General features: G+C 36.7%; 1 protein-coding gene across 3 annotated transcripts in view; it reads right to left on the bottom strand.

Moving 5' to 3' along the window:
• Positions 1-13,958, bottom strand: part of LOC110467302 (rho GTPase-activating protein 20-like) — a 205,410-nt gene that overhangs the window by 160,909 nt on the left and 30,543 nt on the right. Inside the window, exon 1 of one of the 3 annotated variants that reach the window (XM_021524377.1) lies at positions 12,994-13,102. The exons of the other annotated variants lie outside the window; for them this stretch is intronic. Coding sequence (XP_021380052.1) covers positions 12,994-13,071 — 78 coding nt within the window. The 5' untranslated portion in view covers positions 13,072-13,102. Of the gene's footprint in view, positions 1-12,993; positions 13,103-13,958 lie in introns of those variants that run through there. 3 annotated transcript variants of the gene reach the window in all.

Raw genomic sequence — 13,958 nt, forward strand, 5'->3', positions numbered from 1 at the left:
GGAATAGCACATCCCTTAGCCTGGACCATGAAATAGCATGTCCCTAAGCCCAGACCATGGAATAGCATGTCCCTTAGCCCAGACCATGGAATAGCATGTCCCTTAGCCCAGACCATGGAATAACATGTCCCTTAGCCCAGACCATGGAATAGCATGTCCCTTAGCCCAGACCATGTAATAGCACGTCCCTTAGCCCATACCATGAAATAGCATGTCCCTTAGCCCAGACCATGAAATAGCACGTCCCTTAGCCCAGACCACGGAATAGCACATCCTAGACAGGTAACTCGCTTGGAGTTTCTCCCTTAGCCCAGACCATGGAATAGCACGTCCCTTAGCCTAGACCATGGAATAGCATGTCACTTAGCCCAGACCATGGAATAGCACATCCCTTAGCCCAGACCATGGAATAACACATCCCTTAGCCCAGACCATGGAATAGCACTTCCCTTAGCCCAGACCATGGAACAGCATGTCCCTTAGCCCAGACCATGGAATAGCATGTCCCTTAGCCCAGACCATGGAAGAGCACATCCGTTAGCCCAGACCATGGAATAGCACATCCCTTAGCCCAGACCATGAAATAGCACGTCCCTTAGCCCAGACCACGGAATAGCACATCCCTTAGCCCATACCATGGAATAGCATGTCCCTTAGCCTAGACCATGGAATAGCATGTCCCTTAGCCCAGACCATAGAATAGCATGTCCCTTAGCCCAAACCATGGAATAGCATGTCCCTTAGCCCAGACCATGGAAGAGCACATCCGTTAGCCCAGACCATGGAATAGCACATCCCTTAGCCCAGACCATGGAATAACATTTCCCTTAGGAAGACTCTTCTTCACAGCTGTGCTAAAGTATACAAATATATTACAAACACTATAGTATGGAATAGCATGTCCTTTAACCCATCTTCACATCTGCACCACAAGATACAAACATTAAGGGGCATCACTAAATGGAATAATATCAAAGCAGTTTATCAGTTGGGTCCAAACATCAAATGGGCACATTTTGGACTGTTGATTGATAAGGAATGAAACTAGAAAATGTCTGTAGGACAAAGATGCCCCCGCTGCCATGTGAAATTAGTTTCAGGGTTCTATAATCAAAGTGCCGAGCAGACTAAGGGGTGCTGTGTATGAAGGATTCAAATAATGGAATAAAGGAGGTGGTATATCAGTACAGAATGGCAGTAAATAATAAAGAACATGTTGTTAAGTAATGGCCATAATAGCCGATCCCTTAATCATAATTTTCAATAAAAACATATATAACAAGCAGAGTATTGCTAAAACAAAATAAGTCCCTTACTGGCTACCATTAGCAGTATAAAAATAAGTAACGATGACCTTGGCCAAACAGCCCTGACCTTGAAACTTGTCTGATATTATATGGTCCTTAATTAGTGTTTCAAATCGATGGAAATCCTTCAAGGAATGAAGCTGCTACAGCGCAGACAATGATCTTTTTAAAGATAGAAACGGTGACCTTGACCAGACAACCCTGCAAACCAAAACTGTCCCGAAAGATAATGGGAAAGTTTACGATTAAATAAAAAAAAATAAACTAGAATTATGTCAGTGTGACATTAAAGCCGCTCACCACTTTAAATTTAATTGCTTCAGTAACACGTTGAGCATCAATATCTCCTTTAATACCTCAGATATGTGTTATGTATTCTGCTAATTGAAAATCATGATGTTGCCTTTGGGATTTCGATAATCAATCACCTCTTAAATGATGCCTTAAAAACATTTCTCCCTCTCCTCTTTTTTTCACCTTCTTTAAGTGTGACGCTTTGTTGTAATTTTCATTAATTAGCATCCTCCAATGATGTGACAGGAGCATTTACGTGCAGAATGGCAATCGGTGAATGGATAATAAAGAATGTGAAATGAAGGATAATAAACAGTAGTGGGAAAACATGCATGGAGAAAAGAGACATTGTACTCCTTTTATTTTTATTTATTTTTTATTCATATTAATAATATATAAAATCTCACAAATGTTCTTGGAATATATTTGAATTATATCTCTCAATGCAACTTTACTAACGTAAGAGTTATTTCCCTTACACCGGATTGGATAATATTTTGACACGGTGCGAATTCTTGTCAAACAGCAGCAGCAGTTGTGTCATGTTCGTAAAATGTAACATTTTCATAAATAGCATGCTGTTTTACGGAAATGTTTGATAAGCATACATAGTTCACATATCGTCTCGTCTCAGAGCCATTACCGTTATCAACCTTAGCACGATATGTCATATTACGTTCCTGTTTGAAACATCAAAATATAGGTTATACTTCATCATTCATACAGTTTATAAGTATACATATATACTTCTCCCTTCTACAGACAGCGTCAATGCTTGACAGTCTTCAAATGTGCTTTCTCAAATCATATGTGTTTCACACTCCTCAGACCACAATCCGAGTTGCAAAAACGCCCAAACCTAGTTCACGAATTTCACCACCACAACATTCGTAGAATGCAGCGGAGATAAATATTTTGTTTTCAGCAATTATTTAAAGTATGGAATATTGTTTAGAGAAGAGTATCAGAAGACTTTATGTAACCCACAGGTGAGTTTCAGAGATTCTACTTTCTATTTACAATAACGAAACTATATAGCGGAACCATGCAAGACTGAATTATGCGCACGCACACCGAACGAAGTGGGTCCGTCATTTCGTTCTCTGGACAGAATTAATACGCCACTCGGCTCTCGCCAAGATCGGCTTAAAAAATAAATGTAATATAGATAATATATAAATAAATAATTATGATATTATCATTACAATTTGTTATTATCATGATTAATTATACAAGAAATAAAAACGAGATTGTATTAAGACCTATATAATTATTTAGTTTCTGGTTAATGTGAATAATATGTATATACAGTTTTATTTTTTTTTGACAATTTATCGGCCCTTTTGCCAAACACAGTGGGTAACAACAATCGGTACAATTTACGGAACCAATATGATTACAATATTTCTAGACTCTCCTCAAGCAACTCCTCTTTTTGCCATCAAGTTTATGTCTTTGGAATTCGTTAGACAATACAATAAGAACATTGCCATCTTTAAATACTTTTTAATCTGCTATAACCAGTGGTGCAAATTCGTCTCCACCATCTTATTATAATTTTGGCGAACGCAATTTAAATATATTACATACGAAACTCAGGCATCATTGCAGCTCTTTGAAAAATGATTTGTTCCGTGTTAAGATTGTTGATAATCCATCATGCGCTTCTGGACATTCCTGTGAGGATGTTAGTCATTTTTTCTTAGAATGTAAACTTTTTAATACAGCACGAATTACGCTATTTCAAAACATAAACTCGATGAATATATATCCAGTAAATTTAGGTTTATTTTTATTTTGGAATGAAAATCTGTCCGTAGATACCAATACAGAAGTATTCAGACACTTGCAACTTTTCATCAAATCCAGCAACAGATTTTAAGTAAAATATAATAATTGTAAAATATAGTTTGTATGCCTTGTTAAATACTATCATGTAAATATCAATATGTACTGTATTAGAGGAAAGGCGTTGATAAGTTGATATAAATTGTGCCTAATCCTCTGCTCAAATTTGGGGCAATATCTATGTTTAAATCAAATTTAATTTTTGATGTTCAATATGCTATTATACTAATCAGGCCATTATCTAGAGACTGTATTGGGAAGCTATCTACAAACTTGATAGGCACAGCTGCTGACGGCTACTTTAGTATAAGTCAACATTCTTTTTCACTTGGAGACTTTCCCTTGAGACAAAGAAGACATGAAGCCTACTTTATCGAGGACAGTTATCAAACAGTCGTTCAACAAGTCGCGAGCATAAAACTACGCAATGATGGACAAGGGGAGAAAACTCTTACACACTCACTTTAGAGTATTGGAATACGAGGCGTAGAAATTTGAACAAAATATATTTCGGAACTTTCACCGATTAAAAAACGCCACTGTTAAAGATCTTGATATATTTTTTTTGAATTTTTTTTGTCCTATACAGATATATTTTACCATATTATAGCATTGATCATATCATGAATTAATGAACACATTATCTAAAGATCTTTCGCGGAAGGAGATTAAGTGTTTTTTTTTTTTTTGGTGAAGAAATTATTCGGTCCAAAAAGCGTAGTAATTTGAGATTGATATAGTTCATGATGCTCACTGAAAAAACTTGCCTTTTCGTAAAATTTTAACATTTTTTCTTTGATTTATTGATCGTTTTCATATGTATTTTATCATTTTATAGCATTATTCATACCGTGAAATAATCAAGACAGCATTTAAAGATCTTCCATGGAAGGAGAAAGTCTGTTGTTTGGTCTTAATTTGCCCAGGCTTGGCGAGGACCGCTATGAATGCTGTTAACAGCATCCAAAAAGTTACAACCACTTTGATCTTGATACCCTGAAACATGCACACACACAACGTACTACACTTAAAGTTGATAAGTTGTTTTTAATATTCATATGTTTTTTCTGTATGTTATTACCATCCTGAAACACAAGGATGTCAGAGATATATCCATATTTGACCTTTATATAAAGTTTGACCAAAATCCGTCAAAGAATGAAGTTGCTGAAGGTGTTTAAATTGAATCAGTTGATGATTTTCTATATAAAGCAACAGTGACCTTGGCCTTGACATTGGAACCCTGAAACACAACAATGTCCCAAGTATACTCATACTTGACCTTTGCATAAAGTTTGACCAAAATCCAAGAAAGAATGAAGTTGCTAAGCGTTTAAATTGAATCAGTTGATGATTTTCTATATATAGCAAGTTTGACCTTGGCCTTGACCTTGGAACCCTGAAACACATCGATGTCCGAAGTATACTCATGCTTGACCTTTGTATAAAGTTTGACCAAAATCTGTCAAAGAATGAAGTTGCTAAGTGTTTACATTGAATCAGGAAGGGACGGGAAGGACATGGGCAAAACTATATGCCCCCCATTTTATGGAGGGTTGTACCTTTGTATAAAGTTTGACTAAAATCTGTCAAAGAATGAAGTTGCTAAGTGTTTACATTGAATCGGGACGGGATGGGATGAGTGTTTACATTGAATCGGGACGGGATGCGACGCAACGGGACGGGACGGGAGGGACATGGGTAACACTATATGCCCCCCATTTTATAGCGGGGGCATACAAACTCTTTTGCTACCTGATCAGAGACAAACAATCGCTATCAAACATCACCCATATTAGTTTCTACAAAATGTGGCATGATGATGTCATCTGCTGAACCTGTTTTAGGTTAATTTATCAGCTTTTGATTGGCTGTTGCATGTTGCTGTCAGCCAGTCAGCCTAAATTACAGACAGGGCAATAGTTTTAACTGTTGACCAACTTTCTCTGTTTTCCCTAAAAAAAATCTGAGGAAAAAAGTCAAAATTGTTTAATATGTGTTAATATAGAGTGTTATAGCCCTGCATACACATCCCACAATGTATGACAAGAGTAAATTATCACAGCAAGGAATAGCAAATCCCTTAGTCTGAATCAATCCCTCAATAAAAAAAATTAATTCAAGAGTTCCGATCTCGGTACACATATCTTCTCTGCATCCCTGGAATACGTCAGGAAACACGATTGAAGGCCTGCAATAAGCTATTTGATTGATTTCAGATACGAAACCCTGACCAATCACTAGGCGGATTCCTGTCCTTTGATTGATTTCAGGTAAAAAAACCTGACCAATCACTAGGCAGATTCCTGTCCTTTGATTGATTTCAGGTAAGAAAACCTGACCAATCACTAGGCGGATTCCTGTCCTTTGATTGATTTCAGATAGAAAAAAACTGACCAATCACTAGGCAGATTCCTGTCCTTTGACTGATTTCAGGTAAGAAAACCTGACCAAACACTAGGCGGATTCCTTTCCTTTGATTGATTTCAGGTAAGAAACCCTGACCAATCACTAGGCGGATTCCTGTGAAGATTACAGAGGAGCTTCACCCTACTTCACAGCATGTTGATTTCACTGTCACATGACTCCTGCATGTTTCCTATGATTTTCTTTTAAGACATCAGAACAGTCTACTTCAAAAGCCTTCATTTTGTCATGATATAGGGTGTAGAGAAGATTATATATATACGTACTTCAGAAACGGAATCCATGGATTTTGAAGATGCAAATGTACCGATACATAGGACCATGAAATAACAATACCCTTAGTCTGAATCCATCCCAGAAGGACCATCACAGCATGGAATAGCAAAGTCCACAAATAGGGAGGACCATCACAGCATGGATAGCAAGTCCTTTCATTATCTCTCATTAATCCCCAGAATGTACAAAATAAGGGGACAATTGGAATCATCATCCGTCATGTTAAAACTGTCTATTATTGGAAAAAAAATTGAATGAAATTTCAAGTCAAACCCTCTGAAAGATGTAACTTCCTTTATGTAACTTCCTTTATGTAACCCCTTCCTTTATGTAACCCCTTCCTTTAGGTAACCCCTTCCTTTATGTAACCCTTTCATTATTGTAACCCCTTCCTTTAGGTAACCCCTTCCTTTAGGTAACCCCTTCCTTTATGTAACCCCTTCCTTTAGGTAACCCCTTCCTTTATGTAACCCCTTCCTTTATGTAACCCCTTCCTCTAGGTAACCCCTTCCTTTATGTAACCCCTTCCCTTATGTAACCCCTTCCTTTATGTAACCCCTTCCTTTATGTAACCCCTTCCTTTAGGTAACCCCTTCCTTTATGTAACCCCTTCCTTTAGGTAACCCCTTCCTTTATGTAACCCCTTCCTTTAGGTAACCCCTTCATTATTCAGACGATTTCCTCAACAATTCAAACAATTATGAGAACCTTTCTCAATATATCTGAATCCTTTGAATTTTCTGAGATTCATATTTTCACAAAGTCATATGTCTTACATTGTTAATTCTGACACAATTTTGCTCAAGTTCTAATCCAATAGCATAACTACCTATATTCACCCAAATCGGTGATTATATTACTTACCATGGTACATCACACACAACATTGCACATACTGCTCCATATCAGATTTTGTCCTACACTATAACCAATGATTGATGTTTATGGTACTATAGAGCCAACACCTTTGATGTGTGGGTTATTGGAGGGATATAGAACTACAAATCTTCTGGCGTAATGTTTGTGTTAGGTTTGTCATAGCTATGTGTGGTTGGCAAGATTAAGTGACAACCTCCAAACACACCATTACACAACTTTACACTGTGGACAGTGCAACATCAGACTAATCAACACATCTCCAGTGCCTGACCATAAACAGGCCAATATAGCAAACATGTGGTCAGTATGATACCCCTCATATCACCTAGTACAAACAGATTGGTCAGTATGATACCCTTCATATCACCAAGTACAAACAGATTGGTCAATCACTGATCAATTCAACAACAAACATGTATTCTTAGATACATATCATAGACCATGTATTCTGAGATACCTATCATAGACCATGTATTCTTAGATACCTGTAATAGACCATGTATTCTCAGATACCTGCCATAGACCATGTATTCTCAGATACCTGCCATAGACCATGTATTCTCAGATACCTATCATAGACCATGTATTCTTAGATACCTGTCATAGACAATGTATTCTTAGATACCTGTCATAGACCATGTATTCTCAGATACCTATCATAGACCATGTATTCTTAGATACCTGTCATAGACCATGTATTCTTAGATACCTGTCATAGACCATGTATTCTCAGATACCTGTCATAGACCATGTATTCTCAGATACCTGTCATAGACCATGTATTCTTAGATACCGGTCATAGACCATGTATTCTTAGATACCTGTCATAGACCATGTATTCTTAGATACCTGTCATAGACCATGTATTCTCAGATACCTGTCATAGACCATGTATTCTTAGATACCGGTCATAGACCATGTATTCTTAGATACCTGTCATAGACCATGTATTCTTAGATACCTGTCATAGACCATGTATTCTCAGATACCTGTCATAGACCATGTATTCTTAGATACCGGTCATAGACCATGTATTCTTAGATACCTGTCATAGACCATGTATTCTTAGATACCTGTCATAGACCATGTATTCTCAGATACCTGTCATAGACCATGTATTCTTAGATACCGGTCATAGACCATGTATTCTTAGATACCTGTCATAGACCATGTATTCTTAGATACCTGTCATAGACCATGTATTCTCAGATACCTGTCATAGACCATGTATTCTCAGATACCTGTCATAGACCATGTATTCTTAGATACCTGTCATAGACCATGTATTCTCAGATACCTGTCATAGACCATGTATTCTTAGATACCGGTCATAGACCATGTATTCTCAGATATCTATCATAGACCATGTATTCTCAGATACCTGTCATAGGCCGTGTATTCTCAGATACCTGTCATAGACCATATATTCTTAGATACCTGTCAAAGACCATGTATTCTTAGATACCTGTCATAGACCATGTATTCTCAGATACCTGTCATAGACCATTTATTCTCAGATACCTGTCATGGGCCGTGTATTCTCAGATACATGTCATAGACCATGTATTCTACGATACCGGTTATAGACCATGTATTCTCAGATACCTGTCATAGGCGCATCGTCACATACAGTGGAATACAGCAATTAAGTTGATCTTTCCGTATGGCCCTTAACCATAAGACATTATAGGGATTGACCCCTATTCTGCAGGGGGGGGGGGGGGGGGGGAGGGCTGGTATGCTATAGCATTTATAGTACGGTATAGTAGTTGTGTTATTCATTAAGTGATCACCAAAATGTGATTGTACAAAACAAATAGAATAGAATGTTACTTTAACTACAGGGCACAAACTCCACAATAACAATAAGTTTATTACAATTCCAATGTACAGTACATTTTGTAATTTGTGTATTATAAAGGGGCTTAGGGCTACATTGCCCAAAATTTAAAATACAATTACTAAGAATGAAGGGAATTCATATAAAGTTTCCTGTATTTAATTTCATATCAAAACAAAAATAATCATAATTAAAGGTGTTCATGATGCAAAACTATGGATGGTGGGAGGTCACCCATCTTAAGCTTGTCTGAGGTAATAAATTATTTGAACTGTAACAGAAATATCATATTTCTCATTTTCATGATAAAATGATCCTAACAATTGAACAGCAACTCAACAAAAGATATCAAATTTTTGAGATATATTCCGTAATTTGTTGTCCCTCTGTGACCTAACTATCAAAGTGCAGCTGCCTGCGTCCAGGTGCACAACAATGGATACCCGACTCCTTTAGTCAACACAGGTACACAGCTTACTTTCACAGGTAAGTATAGGTATAATTTAATTAGCAGGATAAGACCAGTGATCTCCCGGACCAGTTTAGTATCAACATTCACACAGGTATAGTCCTACTAATTAGGATTATATGCCATAAGTCTGAACTTGACGGAATACCATATACAATCTCTAAACACATTACAGCATGTTATTGGAAATCCCTAAGTGAGGTAATCATAACTTTATTACAGCAAAATCAACAGCAAAGCTTAATCTCTGACGGCCTAGCTTTGTGAGTTTAAAATCTCTATAATGTTACAGATGTCTAGCCGTTTCTTTGCGGACACGTTATGTGATTCCATCGGTATAGTTACTAACACAAAGGACACCAACAAAGGTTAATTCAGATAAGTTAACACATGGGAGGTGTCCAGACTTATTCTCCAACACACCTCCCCACCCGTAAGTCAATTCCTTAACTACATTAAACCAGTCATCAGAATCTTCTAGAACAATGATTTCTTATTAGAAAGTCTAAATCAATAAATATTTAGACCAATACAAATACATTTACAAATATATATACAAAGGTCAAACTGACATACCTATACCATACCTGCTAAATGACCCCCGCAAAATTAACCTATCACCCGCTACCAACTTATGATCCACGCGGGTGATACAAATCTCCCGCATTCCGTCAACATGACCCGGAATCACCCGCCTCCGCGCTCGTATTAGTATGTCCCTATTTCCGGAAGTGTTTCATTCGTGTGTCTCGTAGGTTTAGCATCAACGTATGGGTAAAGTCTGTACACAATTCGAAATGTTTTTACAATGGCGGTCTCTCTTTCGCGGAAGCCAGGCAAATTTGAAAGGTGAGTACCGTTTACTATTACAACAGTGCATATAATTCTGATCGTAGTTCTTTCGATTGCACATGCACAACCGTAATCTAGACTGCGTTAAATGTTAGAAAAAAGAATAAGTATGTCTCCTAGATTGCAATACTTGGTGGGAAAGGGATTTTGAGTGGCTTCGTCATGCCATAAAAATATTGAGCCCGATCATTCTTATTGTAAACCGTACTGTATACGGTAGGTTCGGGTGCTCTTTATGAAAGACATACCTTACGATTTATTAACGATTTTCACGACGTCTGACGACAAGGTTATACTTCAGTGCTGAGCACATTACTTTCTCGACGACAGATCACGATCATTCTAATTAACCAAAATCTGCATGAAAATGCTTTCCCATATTGCTTTAAAATCTGTAGCAGTCGTACAAATTTGAGTGTACTAAGATCAGTATTTTGAAAAGAATGAATGTAATAAAACAAAATGTGTGAAAAGAGTTGTTTTATTTATTTTAAAAAAAAGTCCTAAACCATACCAGAAGACACAATTAAATATGTTATGCCGTAACGTCGCAACATTTAAATGATTAATTTTGACGTGATTTTTTGGTCGCGCGTTATCACCCCCCACAGAATTTCCCAATAGGGGTCATGACCCCCCTTCGGAGATTCAGGGGTTATACAGAGACACCATATTGATAAAGATGTTTAGCAGTGAATTACAGCGGAACCTTTATTAAGTGACCACACAAGGGAAGATTCAAAACTGTTCATTTAATAAAAGTGGTTGTTTAATTAAGTTTGACTGTAACCTTTTATAGAATTAGACAGGACCAACCCACAACCCCTCATCATCCAAAGTACACATTCACACACACGATTCTAGGTAGTTCCCACTGAATTTCAGACTTGGGGTATAATGTGATTCATTTCCAAGATTCTCTTCCTTTAGGTACTTAGTTATAATGTACATAGGGCAATTGTTGAAAACTGGGGGTACAACCGACTGTTTTTGGGTTGAAAAACCCACAATTGGGGGGGGGGGGTCTGGGAACACTGATTGATCAAGTGATAACAGTGATACATACTGAAATACCCGCTATAAAGAGATAGTATATTAAATGGCAAATTTGATCAGTTAAATACAATGAACTATTGATTTAGATGACTTTTAAAATAAACTGCATTTAGCAAGCTTGACCTGCATTTTGACCGTCTATGACCCTGGTCACATTGTTGAAAAGTTAGCCACTATGCTGATGGATACTCTACTGTAAAGTTCAGGGTCATTTCTTTAAACAATCATGATAGCCTGTTATGATGAACAATTACAATCCAAATATCACTTTCCCAGCTTTATGGACCTTAAGAAGATGTTTTTGAAAGTTTTTTTATCACATTTGATAGTACCCTGTGACCTATAAAGTAAATCAATTTCATTTATTCCGACACAGTGGATAGACCCCAGCAAGCTGCAGGCAAACTATGATTAAATTTGGCCTTTTTGATATTTCAATTTTATTCTTATATTCTCAACATTTGACCAATGACCTAGAAATTAAAAAAAAGTGGGTCAAGATAACTGATTCAAACAAACTTTATGGCCTTTTTTATTTTTTCTCTGTGGCACATCTATGAAGTATTTTATATTTGAGCAGAAAAGAAATTATGTTTGGACACTGGCAAAAAGATTTTAACTTTGACCTCAACTTGTGAGAATCACCTTGGGCTTTTTGCCAACAACCTTGAAAACCTCTAATGGCTTATTATATAAAGCATCACTATAAACACTAGTTAAAGTTTTTTTTTTTTACAAAACCATGTTCAAGTTCAAGGTCAAGATATNGTAAATGGATTGTGTTACCATTTCTCAGTAGAATTTCTTCAAATTTTGTAGTTATACTGCTTTGAAGTTAAGAAAAATTTCTGCCACCAAAAAAATATAGGTTGTCAGAATTTTAAATGGAAATTTATGTAAAAAGGAATGAATTTTGAAAAAAATGAAAAGACACAAATCTTTGCAAAATAATGTCAATAAAAATGACACTGACATAGATTAGTATTGCATTAATGTTTATCAATTTAATAAATGCTGAAATTGTGTAAAATTAATTATCTATAACGATTAAAAATTTACATTTTATAATAAAACCATATACACATAGTAATTGCAAGTAAGAGTTATCGTTCTTGAAAAACTTCCTATTTCCGTTTATCAATACACTCCTATGACCTTAACGGAACTTGTTCCCAATTTGAGGTAAATGGAGTTATACAAAGTCTCACAGCTAAATGCAAAATTGAACCAAAGTCATTGAAGCAGAAAATACAACCAGAATGACCTACAGTTGATACAGTAGTGTGGTATCCTCAACATGCTTCCACATAATATTATGATGTTTGATGACTCTTTGACTGTAGTGATTTACATACAGTCTACTGAAACTTTCGCTCAGTCCAATATTTTCGCCTTTTACTGGTAAAATCTGGCTAAATCTTATTGTCAGGCAAACAATATCCACTTGCGTGACACTGAGATCTCCATCAGAATTTAAATTGAAATAATATCATAAACTAGGAAACTTTTTCATGTGTAATTGAATTTGTTCTTAATTCGGTCTTACAATCAGAGATAATCTGGTTATATGGACTCTAATACTAAATACATCATTGAAAGTAACGTCATTCTACATTACTACATGACAAACCACATTCATTTTACGGCTAAGACTCTACCCTAAAACAAATCTTTTTTTTTTCAAATAACTCAAATATATCATGTAAGAAAATTGTTCTGAAGGTCATGCATCAAGACGTAACTTACGTTACTAACTGTTGGTGTCCTTGAACCTGTCGTTCGTTTCCTGAAGGACACTTTGCGTGGAACACCACTGTTATTCATTGTTACAGTATCAGAGAGCGTAAAAATGTGTAAGAGATGGTCATCCCGGTACAACTTGTTTGGTTAGGTAATTACCTACAAAGGCGAGGAGGTGACTGTTCAGTAGCTACCATGTCTGTATACAACTCTACCAAACATTGGCTGCAGTAATAACAAACATTTGGCATTCTCCAGCCCAAGTATTCAATGCAGGATATACAACCAGCACCTGTTTCTATAGGACAGACAATTACACAGTATAACATAATCATAGCTTATAGTCCATCACAAAAAACATCAGCTGATAATTACTCCTACGTCCCCCTCTATACCACTATTGTTACAATAATACTTTATATCTACCATCAGCAACAAATCTATCAGCTACGATCACTTTTCCCCATTTTTTAACTGGTTTGGCAGTGTACACTGTTCTCTTCGGTACTGGTGATGCACGAGACCACCAAAGAAACGCTAGCATTTCTATCATCCTTCAGTGAAACTCCCCAGCTTTACCAGACAGATATCTGCAAGCTTTATCTGTCAGTTACCCGAACAACCTTGTCAGGTGCCACCATTTGTTCCCAACTTCGTCCTGTATTTCTGATAATTCTGTGATTTGGTGCATAAGATTTACGACCATTAGACTGCAGCATCCTTAACCTTCTAGTTGTGATAGAATGATGACCTTTACTGTATACAAACTCCAGTTTACATAGAATGATGACCTTTACTGTATACAAACTTCAGTTTACATAGAATGATGACCTTTACTGTATACAAACTCCGGTTTACAATGAATGATGACCTTTACTGTATACATACTCCAGTTTACATAGAATGATGACCTTTACTGTATACAAACTCCAGTTTACATAGAATGATGACCTTTACTGTATACAAACTCC

This window comes from Mizuhopecten yessoensis, unplaced genomic scaffold, assembly GCF_002113885.1.
Source record: "Mizuhopecten yessoensis strain PY_sf001 unplaced genomic scaffold, ASM211388v2 scaffold11169, whole genome shotgun sequence".
NCBI classification, from domain to species: Eukaryota; Metazoa; Mollusca; class Bivalvia; order Pectinida; family Pectinidae; genus Mizuhopecten; species Mizuhopecten yessoensis.